This window comes from Adiantum capillus-veneris, chromosome 30, assembly GCF_014529385.1.
Source record: "Adiantum capillus-veneris isolate H3 chromosome 30, ASM1452938v2, whole genome shotgun sequence".
Classification (NCBI taxonomy): Eukaryota; Viridiplantae; Streptophyta; class Polypodiopsida; order Polypodiales; family Pteridaceae; genus Adiantum; species Adiantum capillus-veneris.
This window is the reverse complement of record NC_140960.1, coordinates 29,989,747-30,008,687: the sequence shown is the minus strand read 5'-3', so window position 1 is coordinate 30,008,687 and position 18,941 is coordinate 29,989,747. Positions and strand designations below refer to the sequence as shown.

The window sequence follows — 18,941 nt, the reverse complement described above, 5'->3', positions numbered from 1 at the left end:
TATGTCTAGACCTCCCACACATGCCTACTCAACGCATCCAAAAGGCAACAAGTTGGGCATATCGAATGCAAGCCACAAAGAAATTCGATTATGCCACTTTTCTGGACGACCTATTGAGTAGCCAATGCATGTCCCAAAAAATTTCAGAAAATTGGGCTACCTTTCGTCAAGCAATAGAAGAGGCTGCAGAGGTCACTATGGGGCGATCTAAAAGAAATCACCAACAAGTGAAAGGTCTCCCTCATAACCCATGGTTTGATGCAGAATGTAAAGCAGCCAAACGCAAGTTAAAGTGCTTCAATAAGTCCACGAAGGAGTGGGAAAGTGCAGCCAAGGAAGACAAGATGCTGAAAAGGAAAAAGAGAAGGATGCATGAACTTTTGAAGGAGGAGCAAGAGGTGATCAGATTTAAGAAAGAGCCCAAGAAAGCATGGCGCAACATGAAAGGAAAAAAGGAGGATATAATGGGAAATTTCAGCATGGACGAAATGTATGTATATGCACAAACACTCTATGCTCCCACCGATGCTCAAATAATGATGAATGCTGAAATTCAGGTTGACACTAAGGAACCTATAACTTTTGCAGCGGCTTTGAGAGGTTTGAAAAAACTAGCCACTGGGAAAGCCTCTGACATTTTGCACTTCAACTCCGAAATGCTGAACTGGTAGGGCAATGAAGCCAAGAAATGGATACACTGCATGATGAATCAAGCTATCCACCAAGGCATGCCTGAAGATTGGCAAGAGAATTGGGTCAAAGCTTTGTTTAAAGGCGGAGACCGTAACCTACTCACAAATTACCGCACATCATGGTGGGCTCTTGCATGGCAAAACTTTTTGGGAGCCTGATAGAAAAGGATATTAGCACATGGGCTGAAAATAGTGGAAAGAGGGCTCTCGGTCAAGCAGGTTTTAGAGCAAAACATAGTACCATAGATCACTTGATTACAATCCGGATTATGATGGAAGAGGCGCGACTCAAAGGGGAAACTATGTACTGCTGTTTTGTGGACTTTAAGAAAGCGTTTGATACGGTACCTCGTCATGGGTTATGGTCCCGCATGGAGACCATTGGGGTTCCCATACACTTGAGGGTTGCGGTGGCACGCCTATAGCATGCGGTTCGATGTAAACTGAAAATGCAAACAGGCTTCTCCAAAGAGTTCTTTAGCACAATAGGGGTCAAACAAGGATGCCCTCTGTCCCCAACATTATTTGGGCTATGCATAGATGAGCTTGAGGACTTTATCTGCCAAACGACGCAAGATAATGGAGATGCACCAAACATAGGTCTCATTACTTTGCTACTACTCATTTATGCTGATGATGTGGTTCTTTTAGCGCATAGCATGTCTCTCTTGCAAAAACTTTTGGATGCAGTACATACTTTCTGCGAAGCCACAGGACTTCCAGTGAATGTCACGAAAACAAAATGTATGGCGATTTGTACACACAAATCAAAGGATCAGCCCGCCCTTATGTATGATGGGCAAGAGATTCAAGCAGTGGACAACCTTAAATACTTGGGCATCATTATGCCCTTGAATCATAGATGGGGGCAATGTGCAAAAACAAGAATTGAAGCAGGACAAGCAAGGTATTACGAGTTTGAAAACATGTGCAAACAAAGCGTCACTAGAAGGTGGGAAATAAAGTCCATGGCTTTCAATGCGTATGTGGTCCAAACGCTATTGTATGGGGTAGAGGTATGGGGACCAAGTATTCCGGCCAGCACATGGAATGACATTGAGAAAATTCAGAAAAAGTTCTTATGTAGACATATGGGGATAAAAACCACAACACCATACTCAGTGATGCTATTGGAGACTAGACAAAGACCATTGGAAATGCTTGCCTTGCAAAGAATGCATAGATATCTCTTGAAGGTGAAGCTGATACCTCATAACCATTTGCCTCACATAGCATGGGAGGTAGGATGAAGCCGCAAAAGAATCACAAAAGAAAGTTTCTCACCTCTAGCCTTGTTGAGGACATCAGGAAATGGTTCTCTAAATGGAATGTGGGAGCACATGTGGACATGCATGTAGAGGCATGTACCGAGCATGAGCACGAGCTGAATTTTGAACTACAATTACTTGAGGCCCTCCACAACAAATGGAAGAATGCAATGCACAGGTCCAAGTTTGAATACTATTTCAAGCACATAAACACGAGATACTGGGAAGAGTACAAGACCGGGGAAACCCAAATACATATCAGGACACCCATGTCTTACCGTGCGAGACGGGCCATCACCTTGATGCGGACAAGATCACACATGCTCAAAAGTGAAACGGGAGGATGGCTAAATATTGATGCAAACATGAGGAGATGCACTCAATGCAACTTGAACTCATTGGAAAATGAGGCACATGTAACCCTTGAATGTCCAGCATATGCACACATTCGGGTCGACTTTCCCCAACTTATTCAAGGATGTACTACATTTGAGGAGCTTCTCTCAAGAACACATCCCTCTCCAGTAGCACTAGGCATCTATCTTGCCAAAGTGCTAGAACATCACACCACACTCACAAACAAAATCACCACAGAATCATGACACGTCCACTCCTTCACATGGGAAGGGGGGAGTCTCATATATGAGATTTTGGGTCCCATGGGTCATTTTGGCCCCCCGAGGACGTAAGCAGATTATGTTTTTGGCCCCACATCACGTATACCACACATCAAGACTTATCAGTCTCGCCTAGACCTGTTGGAGTGGCTATTGATCGTGCTCAAATATCTTTTGCAGTAGATTTTACTTACACTATTGGTGGCTTTCATCATGCAGCACATCGCCATCCAATATATCACTTCTGCAGAGAGACAGATCAAGTGTATATAGATGGGTTGTATAGTCCTCTAGCATGGGAGAATCCCCACACACCCTTGTCAAAGTTCACTGAGATATTGACAGAGACGATACACACAGCAGGAGTCACAATTTCTCCCCATTGGGAGACCACGGTCTGGAACCACGCCTCAGAATAGTTGGTATGATGATGAGTGTCAAGAGACGAGAGCTCGACTACAAGAGAGGTGGCTTTGGGAGAGATCACACATGGGCAGTCGCACATACTCTTCCGCTGCCTTATACAGCGAAAGAAGAGAGCTTTCTTAGCTGAGCTTGAGAGAGATATTTATAAGATACTCTTGAGCGAGGACTCTAGGGAGGCTTGGCAACTCTTTAGAGAGCAGTCACCCTCTCCACTCATTACTTCTCGAGACGTGGACACAATATGCATCCTCTCTATATATAGTAGCAGAGTAGTTACCATTGCCAGACTGGTCGGAGCCATGCCCTCTTACTTCTACTTTCTTCACAGCACATATGGTGAGGCGAGCCATTGACAGATTGCACACAGGGAGGGCACAAGATCATGAGGGTATAGTGGCATAGCATTTTATACATGATAGAGATCATATTGATGGCTTGTTGGCCTTCATGTTCAACAAGCCCATGTGTGAGGGGCTACATGAGACTTGGAGTACATCTATGATTGTACCACTACTCAAGTCTGGAGATCCAACCCTGCCAACCAACCATCGCACTATCATGATTGGCCACTCATTGGCCAAGCTATTTACATCTATACTTGAGCATGAGTTGAGCAGATGGGCAAAGAGAGAGGGTGTACGAGCTTTGGTTCAGGCTGGATTCAGGAGGAGATTCTCTCACTTGATCACATCTTCACGCATAGAGCGATCATTGAGGAGGGAAGAGCACATGAGAGAAGGATTTATTGTAGCTTTGTGGATTTCCACAAAGCCTTTGACACAATCCTGAGAGCCAGGTTGATACAATGACTACATGACTTAGGAGTCCTATAAGAGCGTGTGTGGGGTATCATGGCATTGTATGAGACAGTTTTGTTTGGATTGTATATTGATGAGATTGCTGACTATATTGAGACTGCAGGGGGTAGATGAGCACAGCTATCAGGTACATGGATACCTCCATTGCTTTATGCAGATTATATCGTGCTTATTTCAGACTCTCTAGAGGGTATGTAGAGACATCTAGATGCATTAAATACTTATGCACATGATAATGGGCTCTCCATCAACCTTGGCAAAACCAAGTTGATGGTATTCAATACTACAACGCAGTGGGTCAGGAGATCAACACCTATTTTTACACATGGATAGGAGATGGTGGAGTATGTAAACTCTTATACATACCTTGGTGTTGTATTTAGTGGACCTACTTTTTCTATGAGAGGTGCTGCAGAGGCGAGACTGACGAGGATATATGCAATATTAGAAGGACTAGAGAGGATATGTTCACAGGTGCAGTTTCAAGAACCACGCTCTAAGCTATGGGGAAATGGGGGCATAGCCTGGATCATCATAGTAGATCAGGGCACACATATGATGGATGGAGATCCATGGAGAGACCACTTGTATCCATGATCCCCAGGCTGATCCGGGTGAAAGCCTCAGTGCCACATGAGATTATCAAAGCTGAGATGAGGCACCACCAATTGTAGTAGAGGCTCTTGCTAGATGAGCGTCTTTCATTCATAGCACATGGGAGCTACCACACAACAGATTTGCATGACTAGCGCTTGAGTCATCGTGCCAACTAGCCAGTGAGGGTGACACTTCTTGTTGGTTTGCACAAGTATCATCTTAGTTTGAGCTACATGGATTTAGTATGGACAGGCTGCCCCCTTTTTAGTATTCCGTGGATGCACCATCTGTTACGTCCCCAGACATCGGGATGGGCGTCTGCAGTTATGTCCGGCGAGTGTGAACCTGACCCTTTGGTTATGAAGTACTATAAATAGGACTTGTCTCATTTGTGAGTCATCTTGTGTGATCACCACACTTGGACTCTTGGCCCTTGGTAGCTCTGCCCGCACACCCGTGCTGGTATGGGTTTGGTGGTATTGGACACCGACCCTTGTGGCAGAGGCTAGCTCGATTGGCTGCCAGCTCCTAGACTCAGGGGTGAGCCCATATTGGCTTTATTGCTAGGAGGTGAGCCTGATGTCCGCTCACTACGTGTGTCTAGGTGTGAGTTTGGCTTGTGTCATGTCATGTGTGCAGGATGGATCCGGCAAGGGATTAACATTGGTATCAGAGCCCCCTTCCTGCTAGTATGCATGACATGGTGACATGCACAAAACAACTAGGGCTCATGGAGTCGTGATGGTCGAGCCTGACAGGCTCTTCCAACTCTCGTATAGGGTGGTATGGGATGCTACTAGTGAGAGAGGAGGGCAAGGGGGGCACATGCTAGCCGGTGGTGGGGATTTTGCGAGTTCTCTTTTCGTTTCGTGTGGATTCTCTTGTGTGCAATGTTGATTGCTGGAGGCACCCACATGGATGCATGGTGTGTCTTTTTGTTGGCCTCTTTGAAAGCTGTGTGTGCTTGGGGGTGTCCTCTCGAGCTGCCACTCCGAGGACATGGCAACACCCTTTGTAGGTACATCACAGTGAGAGTGCGTTGTTCGTTTTGGAGTATGTTTGGCTGAGAGGAATGAATTGTTTTAGCTTTGTGTCTGGCGAGGGATTGGTCGCGTTATGTTCAAATCTGTGTCGGGGAAGTCAACATAGGCAGCGTAGCGCAGGGGCGTCCGCACACGCCACTGCATAGGACCAACAACTCTGCAGTGGCGGCAGCGTGGTGACTGGACGGGCAATGCTGTGGTGGCGGCAGCCCTGCAATCAGCGGCGCTGCGTAGCCAGTCGACGGAACTCAGGTGGTGGATAAAGGGCGGTGTGGCAGAGCAATGACCCTGAGGCGGTGCTGCCATGTCAGTGCCGACACACGTTTGGGGGGGGGGGGGGGGGGGGGCGGTTAAGCTACGCGTAACGTTTAGACGGCGATCGTTCAACACGCAGGTCCTTTAAAAAAAAAAACTAAGGGTTTATTTTTACCCTCGTCGCCTGACACTAGAGGCACACTGATCGACTGAGTGACCGAGTTGGGGAGATCTAGACGCCCATGACTGCGGAGGACTACACAGCATCGACGGAGGCTACATCAGAGGATTCGGATCACTTTGGCCCGACATGCACGACGCTTGGTCAGACTACTAACCATGGAGGAGATTGATGAGATCCGCCAGTGACCGATGCTGGATCTCTTGTGATCTAGCTATCCGAGCTAGCTGCTTAGTTCACACCTAGCAGTTTAGGATTTCATAGTATTTTATTTTGTCATTTTGTCATCTTGTTACTTTGACTTTGTATCAGATCCACCACATTCTGACTTTCTGGTCTCATAGGTCACTTTGGCCTTTTGAAGACGTTAATATAACATTTCATTTCATTTCATTTCTCTCTCTCTCTCTCTCTCTCTCTCTCTCTCTCTCTCTCTCTGGGCCGAGGTTTTCTTTGGGGAGAGCAGCAGAGACTAGACTGACCAGAGCTTATGCGGCCTTGGGAGGCTTGGAGAGGATGTGTTCGCAGGTTCAGTTCCAGGAACCTCGGACAAAGTTATGGCTCTTTGATACTTTAGTAGCCTCAGCTATGATGTATGGGGTACAGGTTTGGGGACCTTCTGTAGGCCAGGATGGTTGGAGACGTATGGAGAGGCCCTTGGTATCTATGATCTCCCGATTGATTAGAGCCAAGGCCTCCGTACCTCACGCGATCATTCGAGCAGAGCTAGCTGCCCCCCCCATGGAGATTGAGGCGCTTACCAGATCAGTGTCCTTTGTGCATAGCCTATGGGATACTACTAGAGACAGATATGCTAGACTGGCCCTTGAGTCTTCCAGACAGTTAGCTCTACAGGGGGACACTTCATGCTGGTATGCACAGATGACTTCATGGTTTCAGACGCATGGCTTCACCATGGACAGGTTGCCCCCTTTCCAGTATTCTCTTCAGGCACCCTCGCTGTCTCTTACACGGGTGGAGATCACTAGACTCATTCGTCAGGACCTGATCCAGCTCGACACCAGGAGGACATGGATAGAGCCGCCTCAGGAGTTGAGCACGAAGATGGCTTTCTATAGAGAGCATCTTCTCCACCTTTCAGGAGATGGGTTTGTGATTCGACCCAGCTACATGGACACACATATGTCTCATGGTTTGCGTTGTGCCATTGGTCAGATACGCACATCCTCACATCAGCTCGAGATTGAGACTGGTAGATTCAGAGGGATACCAGCAGACAGCAGGATATGCCGATTATGCCAGAGAGAGCCAGAGACAGAGTTGCACTACATATGTCATTGCACAGTGTTCTATGAGATACGGGGGCGTTTCCACTGCTTATTCAGAGAGGGTTTTGGTCCTCTATCTAGGGTCATGAGTTATGAGGATCAGAGATGTCTTGGACTATATCTACTTGAGTTACACAGGTATAGAGACACTTTACTGGGGAGAGCTAGAGAGAGGCAGTCCCAGAGACACATTACAGATTTCTTTTCACTAGATATGGGACAACCAGAGGAGCAGCCACCACTGCAGAGCTCGTCCCACACTCATTCGACCACTACTGGCACTCTCATCGACCGAGCATTGGAGCTACAGAGATACAGACGACCGCGACTGAGGAGAGGAGCTACACAGCATCGACGGAGACTACAACAGAAGATTCGAGCCATACTCTCTCGACATCCAGAGTGCAGATGAGGATGGATCCTCACCATTTCTTCCATCTTTGTTTCACACACTGTTACATCCAGTTTACCGGGTACCTATTGTATCAGCTGCTACACCCACGTAGTTTTAGATTGTAGTAGTAGTAGTAGTATTTTGTTCCACTTCTAGTTCTTTTCTAGTTCTTTTGTACCCAGACATGGTATTAGATTCACTATTTTGTAACTGATTGGTCTCATAGGTCATTTTGGCCTTTTGAAGACGTTAATATAACATTTCATTTCATTTCATTTCTCTCTCTCTCTTGCTAATACTATTTTGCTTATTTACTTTACTTCTTGGGCGCTTTTCCCTAAGCGAGTCTCTACTACATACACCTGTATTTACCTGCATATCTAGGCGCCATGGCGTCACACGATGCTTCTCTGCACAAGAATGGAGCCGCTAGCACGCATCAACCTATGGAGGAGGCACCTCTTTCTCCTCCCAATTTCACACACATGTACGGGCTTCATTCTTCTTTCCCGCCATCTGCCTCCGACACATCTCTCGTTACTATGCTGCTGCAGCAGTTAGTAGAGATGCAGAGGAAACTCAGAGCTATGCTCTGCATATGTCCTATTTTTGCCCGCCGCCATGGATACCTTGCCTCTTCGGTTCTACCCCGACCCCTTCAAAGGGAAATGAAAGAGTTTGAAGAGACTGCTATAGACTTGTGGTTGGTGAAATGGACCGCCTTCTTCGATATGCATCATTTTACGGACGCCCAACGTCTTGGGCAAATCCCGTTCATGCTAAAGGAGAAGGCCTACTCTTGGTGGGCTGTGCTATGACCGCAACCCACAACTTGCAGAGATCTAGCCGATCTTTCGAGCCCGCTTTGTGCAGGTCAATAGGATCGAATACTTTAAGAAGCTTTTTCGTTGTGATATGGAAAAGGGAACTCTGGACGCTTACTCACAGGCCTTCAAGGATCTTCTCCATAAAACGAAGGCTCTTGATGATCCCAAGGTCATCGTGCAAATGCTGTACCTTTTTGGATTGCCGCTAGCATATCAAAATGAAGTATTATGCAACCCGATAACATCTATTGAGGACATCTGTAAGTTTACCAAGAATTATGATAATACCTTGGCAACTTCTGGAGGTGGTCCGACGGATGGGAAATTCCTCGCCATGGTCCCTTCACGTCAAAGTACAAGCGTTTGAACGCTTCGGTAGCCACAAGTTAGTCATCAGACCCCCCGCAAAAGAAATCGAAGAATGAAGGGAAATCAAAGGCAGCTCGTATGGAGGATCAAACGAAGAACCGTTGTTTCGACTACCACCAGACCGGCCACTTCCGCGGCGACAAGGCGTGTCCTAAGCAAAAGAGGAAGCCGTCTACCTCCGCATCGGCGACTACTTCGGTAAACATCGTCGACAGTCTTGGTACTTTGTCTTTTTTTTATTCATAGATTTTTCATGTAAATGCACATAGCTGCCTGGGTTGTCGCGTTAATAAGGCTGTATTTGGCCCGCACGATCTCCTCCGCATTAAAGGAGAGATCAATGGCCACGCTGTGACAATCCTTTTCTCGACAACGACTCTACTCATAATTTCATTTCTTCTCGTGTGGTACAGGCACTTAAGCTCAACACATCACCCACAGACCATCTGGATGTGGTTTGTTATGCAGAACGTAGGAGTAATCAATGGACTGAGGTTGTGCCACGACTCGACCTCCGAATTCAACGTTATCACCAAGTCTAGGACTTGTGTATCATGGACCTTGAGCATGAAGATGTTATTCTAGGCATGCCATGGTTTTACGATAAGACAGCTTCTTTGTCTACTATTGATTATGTATCGCATCTTGATGGTGTGTACCGTGTGGTCGAGGGATCTCCTTCTTCCTTGACCGCCAACTATGATGTAAATCTGCTTTCAACTAATGAATTCAATGCGTTGTTTCATGATTTTTGTATGCAATTTGCAGTTTGTTGGGTTTAAGATTTTATTGTTGATTTTCCATCTCAATGTCATTCTCTTTTTTCAAAAGTGATAATAATGCGTTGGAAACTTTTGACTTTTTGTTTGATCATGATGGACTATTAAGTGTTATTTGGATTCGGTTTTAGCTGAATTTGTGGACGTTTTTGTAGCAGGGCTACAACGTCACTGGTGCAAGACAGATAGTTAGTTCAGTTGGTCACAGTTGGCCAGGAGTTCACACTGAACGGACTCTTGCCTGGGCAGTGACACGTGGCAAGTGATACGGATGGTGGTCTAGTGACACTGGTGCAACTGACCCATGAGGTCTCCTCAACTGGCCCCAGAGTCTCAAAGAACTCCCCAGTAACTCTGTCGCCCACATGGGTCCACTGAGATGCTTGCCAATGAAAGGCAAACTCATGCTGCGGCTCGTCAATGCTAGTCAGCTCCTGCCAAGCCTGCTGCATCTGCTTCTCCAATCGAGGACTATCTAGGTGGTGCTCCTGCATCCGCTGCAAGGAAGCAATGCCCTGTCGAAGACGCCTCTCCTCCTCCCTGGCTGCAGCCAAGCGAGTTGCAGACTCCTGGACGACTAAGCTCAGCAAGTCTAGAGGCCACTCTACCAGGAGGGGTGCCTTGAGTGCCTAAACTCTCTATCCGAAGTGCCACCACCCGCTCTCTGAGCTCTAGATCCACCAAGATCCTCTCAGGGATGCGCAGCATTGTACTCCCACTCCTTTTTCTGTCTGTCATGGTAAGAATCAGTGGCGCATGATCCGAAAATGTAGTCCCTGCCAGAATGCGAACAGATCCTCCCATGTCATAGATGTGGTCACTGGCCTAGATTCACTCCTCTTACTCTGCGGTTAGAGCGAGAGAAAGATAAGTTGTCTGGGGCCCCACAAAGCTTGCATGCTGCCAAACATTAGAAACCCTCAAGGTCATACATAAACGCTCACAAGCTGCCATCCAGCCCCGTGCACAGTAGCATGGCTACCTTCAATCCTATCTAAGGGGTCCTCCAACATGTTGAAGTCTCCCCCGACATACCACTTCTCTGCATGTGGCAAGGACTCTATAATATGTGACCAAAACTCAGCTTGTGCACTTGCCACATTGGGCCCATAAATGTTTAGAAAGCCCATGAGGCAACCATGAACCTGCATAGTAATCCACTAGGCCCTACCTGGCACAATAATACCTCTGCCCACAATGGCGTGCTGCCATGAGTCCGCAATAGTCATACATACCCCTCCGGGAATGCCTCCAGGCCCAAAAGCAGCTGACCAAAATGTCTCATAGCGGCTACGTAAAATCTGACCACATCGCCGAATGCAGCTCTCACAAAGATGGTGCTCCCGAAGCATAAGAATATCAATCATACCACCCACAAGGCATCACTGAAGCTCCTGACGCAAGTGGCCCCTTTGACACTGAAAATGGGGTCCACATAATCCGTGCACATTCCATGAGACGATCGTCATGGAGTCAGTGAGAAAGAATTGATGCCCCCACAACAACCAACCTCGCTATCTTTGAGGCTGGCTTGGATAGGGAGTAATCCACATCGGAGCGACCCCGAGATATTCGTGACTGTAGAGTTTGTCCAACCCAGGCCTAAGAAGAGCGTGCCGTCCGCCGAGCTACATCCTGTGCCCAGGAGTCCTCATGTACATATACATAGCGTGGTGTACTCTGCGTGTTAGCAAAAAAGTGCACCACAATGTGCCTACATCCTGCTGTATCCGGTGGTGTCACAAAGAACTTGGCCAACGGCCACAGAGTTTGTATCAAATCTATCACCCCCACGTTTCCTGTGTGATGAGAGAACTTTGAGAGCTTGAGCTTGAAGCCAGTCCATCATTGAGTCCAGAGTCCACTTAGTCTGGTCCCTGCCACACAATGGGAAGGAGAAACCAACTGCTGTGTCCAGGGCTTCTGCCCCTCTAGCCACTAGAAACAATACGTGGACTCTGAAGCAAGCCGCCTCAAAGTTGGGAGAGGAATCACCGAGGAATCGTGTGAAGTGGTAAGCGGAGAAGTCCCACCGGCGACGACAGATGTCGAAACTAGTCAGTCCTTGAGGGACTGCTACAAAAGGTGATGTCTGCACTAACAGGGGCGTCCGTAAGAATGGTTGCTGCTCTCTCGCTACGTGGCTCATGGCACAAGCGGTGCCAAGAGACCTCCTAGCTGTCGATGAAGGTCCTATCCCTTGAGCTGGCCGTGAGGCAGGAAAGGGAGTAAATGACGGAGCAAGGGAGCTAGTGGGTGGAATGGGAGGGGAGGGGAGGGGATGGTAACAGGGGGAATGGAGGGAGGTGGAGGTGATGGAGGCAGGGGGTTCCGGGTGGTGGGCGGAGCGGGAGGAGGGGCTGTTGGTGGCAATGATGAGGTGGAAGGGGTATCTGTGGGCTCGTCCTACTGGAGGGGCTACTGGTTTGGTGTAGGTCGACCACTGGGGGCGTCGAACTGACGTGGTGGTCCTTGGCGACGTGACCACAGACCTGCTGCCAACCCTCTTCCGCTTGGGCACCAGTCTCGAAGGAAGAACTTTCGTGAGCTCCCTATGTCTCTGCATGTTGGGCCTGCTGGCCAGCCTTAGGAGGCTGGGTGTGGGTCTGTGTTGCAGGTCGGGGCCTCCTCCGTGGACAGGTCTTCGTGAGATGGCCCATCTGTCGACAAATGAAGCACTGATTGGGGAGGCCCGAATACTCCACATTCCGACGGAACCAACCGCCACTCACCCGAGGTAGTAAAACGACCTTCGAGAGGGTGTGGGTGTCTCAAACCAGAACGCGTGCTATAGGTATGTCTACTACCTCGGCAACAATAGACGCTGCCGTGCGAGGTGTCTTCAACACGGTCCCAATCTCAGAACCTATCCTGGAAAGGAGTGGGAGGTACTCTCCTCAGGCCAAGGAAGCAGACTGGGATGGGTAGGTTTGCCTCTTCGACAAGAGCATGGGTAGCTGGATCAAAGCCATGGAACCACTGTCGAAAATGAGCTCTAGCTGCTTGGATGGCCATGGGGCTCATCCCAATGACCTTGGATGCCATCTCGGAAGTCTCAAACTCAATCTGATAGTAGCCGCGCCTTAGAAGTTGAACATCGATGATCTTTCCCACCTCTGCTAAAAGGCGGGCATGGAGGAGATCACGCACCTCCCCTCTGCTAGGTCGGGTGCACGATCTTGCAGATAACAGAGGTGGCCTAAAGACGCGCCACCTCTGTCTCTAAGCTCGCTTGCTCTGTCGGCGAAAGAGCAAGTTAGATGGTGGGTTCCGCGGGGTCGGACGAGGGGGCTTCGGTCGAGTCCCTCTGAGGCGGAGCAGAATCCTCCATTTGTGTCTGCTGCTATGAAGGCGAGCGAGGGTGAATCGAGGCCGTCGATGAGGTCAATGTGGGGAGAATGGGTGAGTCGGTGTCGCTAGAGAGCAAGACCGAAGGCGACTAGGGGAGCTCGAAAGAATGAGAAGGGGGGGCGGGAGGAGGGCAACGCGAGGTGGGCAGTGCGAGGAGGGAGATGGGGGCGTGTGGGCAGGCTGAGTGGAACGCGTGGAGGGAAAGAGGGGCTGGCGGGCTGCTGAGGGCTGCGTGAGGTGGAAGAGAGGGGGGGGGGGGGGTCTCTGGCGGGCAGCTAAAGGTAGCGCACGGAGGGAAGGGGGGCTGGGGGCAGGCTGAGGGCAACGATAGCGAGAGATAGCGAGAGCAGCAGCGAGCGTAAACTTCCAGCTGGCCTCTTTCTTTGTGCACGATCTGCAACCCTGGGTATCGGATGGCTGGGAGATTTTATGCTCGCCAAATCACTACTTTTACAGAGGGACTACTCGGGATGGCCCACCACAGGTTACACAGTCACACCCTCATTGGGGCATTCTTCTTGATCAAGCCATCCAACTTGGCTGCTCACGACACCCAAGGATGTATGGATCTTCACACCGTAGACGAGGTTTACATTTGAGGCTACAGAGCATCATTGAGCGACATCAAGCGCCCCCCCCCCCCGCGCCGGCCGAGAGTTGACCATGGAGGACATTGAGGCCATACTGCAGAGACCCATGAGAGAGCTCATGGGATGATCGTTACTTTCCCCACTGTGCACCTCATTGGCCCTCATGTGATTGTACCCCTCCCTGATGTGTTATGTGATGAGGATGTTGATGATGATAAGGATGTATGTCGGGCTTAAGCCTTACATACCTATCCACTCTAGGTACCCTCATTTACTTTTATCCTTTATGTTCCCCTGACATTGTACTAGAGTCACACATGGATGTAACCTTTTGGTCTCATAGGTCATTTTGGGCTTTTCAAGACGTTAATATAACATTTCATTTCATCTCTCTCTCTCTCTCTCTCTCTCTCTCTCTCTCTCTCACACACACACACACACACACACACACACACACACACACACACACACACACACACACACACACACACGTGTGCACGTGCACAATACACGCTCACACACCCACACGCATAGCGCACACACGTGCACATAGCACACACATGCATCTTGGGAAGTAAAAGGTTCATCTATAATGTGCTAGGTGATTCTACTTGAAGACGAAGAGAACCTTATTCATTTGCGCAATCTATCTTCACACCTTGCAACGTAGGTCAGTCTTTTTGCCAAGTTATTTTGGTCCTTTTAAAATTTCATTCTTTAGAACGAAAATGTTTGCTAGGCAAACATCACACATGTAATTAGTTATGAATTTTGTCTACACTGTAGCACTCATAACATGATTTTATCATATGGCATTAAAAAGAATGAGAGTGTTTTTGAATTTTATCATCTGAATTTCGAACAATAAAATAAAAAAATCAGATGCTTTGTGAGTAAGTAAGGCTTACGAGAAAGATTTAGGCCTCAAATTTGATGACGAAGTAATCATCATATACTTTATCAAGCATCCAACCATGAAGTCAATGATCATAAATGTTAAGAAATTGTTTCTGTATGCCTGCAAACTTGTTTATGGGTATGGTACAATGTTCTTGTTGAACCTTTTCCGTTGACTTATGCATACCTATCAGAGGGGTGGACCCTTGGATTTGACTATATTTTCTAAATTTTATGTATGCATCGTTATGGGTTTAAGGAAGTCAGACACAAAATGGTGTAGCTCTCATCTCTTAGGGAAAGTATGTTGTGTAGTGTCACCTACTAAGGTAAAGGCAACATGATGCTAATCGAAGTGCTTGTGGATGCCTTATGGTGAAATTTCCTACTCTAAAGGTTATGTATGTGGGAGAAATCTTCAAAAATGGAAAGAATATGGCCAAACCATGATGGATCAAAATGATCCGTCAAGAAGGTTCTAGTTTTGGCTAAGATAAGGGGTTGCTTTCTTGGGTCATAAATCAACTACTCCTGCAAACTTTCACACACACACATTTTATGGAGTAGATGTTGTGGAGTAAGTGGGCTCGTACAGTGATCATACATAGTTGCTCATCAATATAAAAATAAGTATTTTCACGGAGGTCTGTTTAGGGGCCATCGCTTGTGAGAGGAAAACATGTGAAACGGTATGGCCACTTGAATAGGGGTACAAACATTGCAACAACACCAAATTGCATCGAAACAGCAAAAACAAAACACCTTACTGGGTAAAAGTATGTATTGGTGGTACCACTTTTTTTTGGCCTTTTGGTGGTATCCTTTACAAAAAGTGGGGACCGGTAAAATTTTTACAAACATGCTCAAAACTTGTTACATAAGACATGTCTAGCCATCACATCCAAGTCTAGTTACAAAATAGGCTTCCATGGACATTTTTCATCCCCTAGAATCAAGATCACCTCACTGATGCAATCGCAAGCTCTCCTAGTGTTTGCGGTTTAAAACGCTACCAGGCACCAAGCGTTGACGGTGGACGGCCACTTACCCCAACGCCCCTACCTGCAGTATTTTAGAACGCAGGTACCGGATTCTTCTGCCGCGCCGCCGCCTCCAGGCCAGCGTTTTGAAATGCTCCACCTTGGCAATCTTTTGGCGACATCAACCACAACACCTCCTCCTCTTTGGCTGCGGTGTCCACAACCACCCCCACCTTGTGACCCAGCATTTTAAAACGTTGTGAGCGAGCAAGGGGTGGGCGGTGTGTTGCTAGAGGAGGAACACAAGTGAGTTGAAATGTCATTTGGAAGCAGGGATTTTTGGAGCGGCTTTGGTAAGTTGACCTGCATAGGTATCGAAGTTTTGGGTGAATGGTTTGGAATTTGTGTGAGGCCTCTTTGGGAATTGTGTACGCGGCTTGGAAAAGACAGAGATTGAAGCTCAAGAGAGGGGTGTAATAGCACCTTTTGGCAGTGCAGCTTGACAGAAGCGAGGAGATTAGAGGCTACAAAGAGCCCTCTTTTGGCATGGCTCGAGGACGAGTTTGGAAAATTGCTTGCAGATTTTGGTGCGGCTTGGTGGAATTGTACGGCCCTTGGAGTGCCAGGAGCACAAGTATCCAGATCTCGTAACTTCAACATGGCCCCCCATTGCCCCAACATCGACCAAAACCAACAAATGGCTATGGACAACAGATCAACCATCCACTTAGTGGCCTATGCTCAACCATAATTCTCAAGGAAACCGGCAGATTGTTTGGTTCGACATTGTGAAGCCAAAAGCAAATGGACAAGTTCGCTAGAGGACAGAGGCATAGGCAAGCTTGACAAGGATGGCAGTACCGGTACTCAGTTAGTTGCCTCGGTACCCACGAGGCCCGACAACATTTGTTATATATGTGACATGACGCTTCGTTTGGCTTGGGAGTTTGAAGCCAAAGGCAAAAGCAGGAACTCACAGATAGACAAAGACAAAGGCAAGCTGGAGAGAGATTACGGTAATAAATATTTGACAGAGGAGATTGGCATGGCAGACATGGTGGCGACCACAGTAGCCACGACACGAGATTTCTAGTCAAAGAGTAGATGCCGCCTTTAGCTTCAGTTAGAGAGAGGCTTGTGAGTGACAGGGAGGGGCAAATAGTGCTCCGTATAATTAATTTGGACCCTCGTGTTGGAGTTCAAGCTATCGATGTTTGAACCGGTGGATCGGAGTTCAAGGCACATGCATCTGGCAAGGAACCAATCAGACGTATCTAAAACACTATGGATGAGTGCACCAATCCATTTTTGCTAGTCGGATTATGGACAGGATGTGTTTCAAAGTTCGTTGTCTGGAAAGTTTTGGACGTGATGTGTTCACAGTCTACAAATGGGAATTCTTGGACGTAGTGTGGTCTACAGTTCAATTTTTTAAAAGGCAACCGATGCTCAAGATGGCATTCTTCTAAGGAACAAAGTTGAGGGTAGCAAATCGAAGGTGTATTGAGTAGACGGATCCTCTACTAGGGGGCCATGGTAGCTTCTTCATTGACTTCCTCTCACTATTTATGTCCACTATGAGCTGCAGAGAGGGTGTGACTTTTGGCATCTCAAGTGAACTGCCCAATGTGATCCCATTATTTAGTTTGGCTTTTAGGTATTTATTTTACTTATTTGTCAGTCTGGGTAGGGCAATTTACTGAGGTTGCTATATAAGCAACCCTCAGTCCCCATTGTATTGTACATCAGTTATTCATTGCCAAGGTTGATTGGTTTAGGAGACTCTCTCTCTCTCTCTCTCTCTCTCTCTCTCTCTCTCTCTCTCTCTCTCTCTCTCTCTCGCTTTCTCCCCTAGGTCTCTACGTTTCCACATTGTCGACTTTGACACTTCTAGGAGTCATCACTCGCGGGCAGTCATGGATTGCTTCTCGGTGCTTGGTGCGATGGAAGAAGAGGGCGTTTCTAGCTCGATGAGAGCAGTATTTATACTAGCTAATTTTTAGCCAGGATTCAGGCGAGGCACCACCAATCATCACTTCTATGGAGGTATGGGGTCAGCATGCATCATCTCTTTACACAGTCTCGGGGCAGCCACCTCTTCCGGATCCGCCGGAGCCATGCCCACACACATGTGCTTTCTTTACCACCGAGATGGTAAAGAAGGCCATTGAGAAGATGAGGACCAAGAGAGCATATGGTCATGATGAGGACATGGATCCGACTATTGCAATATGCTGATGATATTGTGTTAAATTTTGACTCCTCGGAGGGCATGCAACGTCACTTGGATGCTTTGTACACATTTGCTCATGATAGTGGATTGTCTGTTAACCTGGGGAAAACCAAGGCTATGGTGTTTAACACCATACCACAGTGGGTCTGGAGATCAGCACCCACATTTACATATGGCCAGGAAACGGTGGAGTATACAGATGCATACACCTATCTTGGGGTAGTCTTCAGTGCACCGGTGTTTTCATTGAGGAGAGCAACATAGACTAGACTGACGAGAGCTTATGCAGCCTTAGGAAGATTGGAGAGGATGTGTTTGCAGGTTCAGTTTGAGGAACCTCGAACAAAGCTCTGGCCTTTTGACACTCTAGTGGCTTCAGCTATGCTTTACGAAGTTCAGATTACCATGGCAGATCTGGTAGCACTGATATGTGGAAATGTATGGAGAGGCCTTTAGTCTCTATGATCTCTCGGATGATTCGGGCTAAGGCCTTAGTGTCACATGAGATTATTCGAGCCGAGCTAGATGCCCCACCTCTCGTGGTCGAGGCACTTACTAGATCAGTATCCTTCATGCATAGTTTATGGGACCTCCTCAGAGATAGATATGCTCGGCTAGCCCTTGAGTAATCCCAACAGCTAGCGCTACAGGTAGATACAACATGCTGGTATGGGCAGATGACATCATGGTTTCAGTCACATGGTTTCAACATGGATAGACTGCCCCTGATCCAGTACTCCTTGGATTTCTCATAGGGATAGAGATCACTAGACTCATATGTCAGGATTTGATTCAGCTAGACACCAAGAGCACATGGATACAGCTGACCCAGAAGTTGGGCATGAAGATGGCTTTCTATAGAGAGCACCATCTCCAACTAACAGAGGACGGATATGTGATGAGACCGGTCTATATGGACACTCATTTATCCCATGGGATATGATGTGCTATTGGTCAGACGCGTGCATCATCGCATCAGTTAGAGATTGAAACCGACAGATTTAGGAGAGTACCAGCAGAGGCCAGGATTTTCTAGTTGTTTCATATAGAGCCAAAGATAGAGTTACATCACATTTGTCATTGTCAGATATACTATGAGATACTAGGCCGCTTTAAGGAGAGTTTTTCCCATAATGTCTTCTTGTACGTCCTTGATGATATTTTCTAGAACTCTAAACAGAATGCCCACGAGTGAGCCGCTTTCATTGTCTATTCAGAGAGGGATTTGGACCGTTGGCTAGAGTCATGAGATATCAAGATCAGAGATGCCTCCGGTTGTTTTTGCTAGAGCTACGCAGACACAAGGAGATTGTCTTGAGGAGATAAGGCAGTGGG

At 47.5% G+C, this 18,941-nt stretch overlaps 1 protein-coding gene across 6 annotated transcripts in view; it reads left to right on the top strand.

Annotated features, from left to right (window-relative positions):
• Positions 1–18,941, top strand: part of LOC147417734 (uncharacterized) — a 239,607-nt gene that overhangs the window by 38,377 nt on the left and 182,289 nt on the right. For all 6 annotated transcript variants that reach the window (XM_086506703.1, XM_086506705.1, XM_086506704.1 and 3 more), the window contains exon 3: positions 14,098–14,162. In XM_086506703.1, the coding sequence (XP_086362829.1) occupies positions 14,098–14,162 (65 nt within the window). The remainder of the gene's footprint in view (positions 1–14,097; positions 14,163–18,941) is intronic.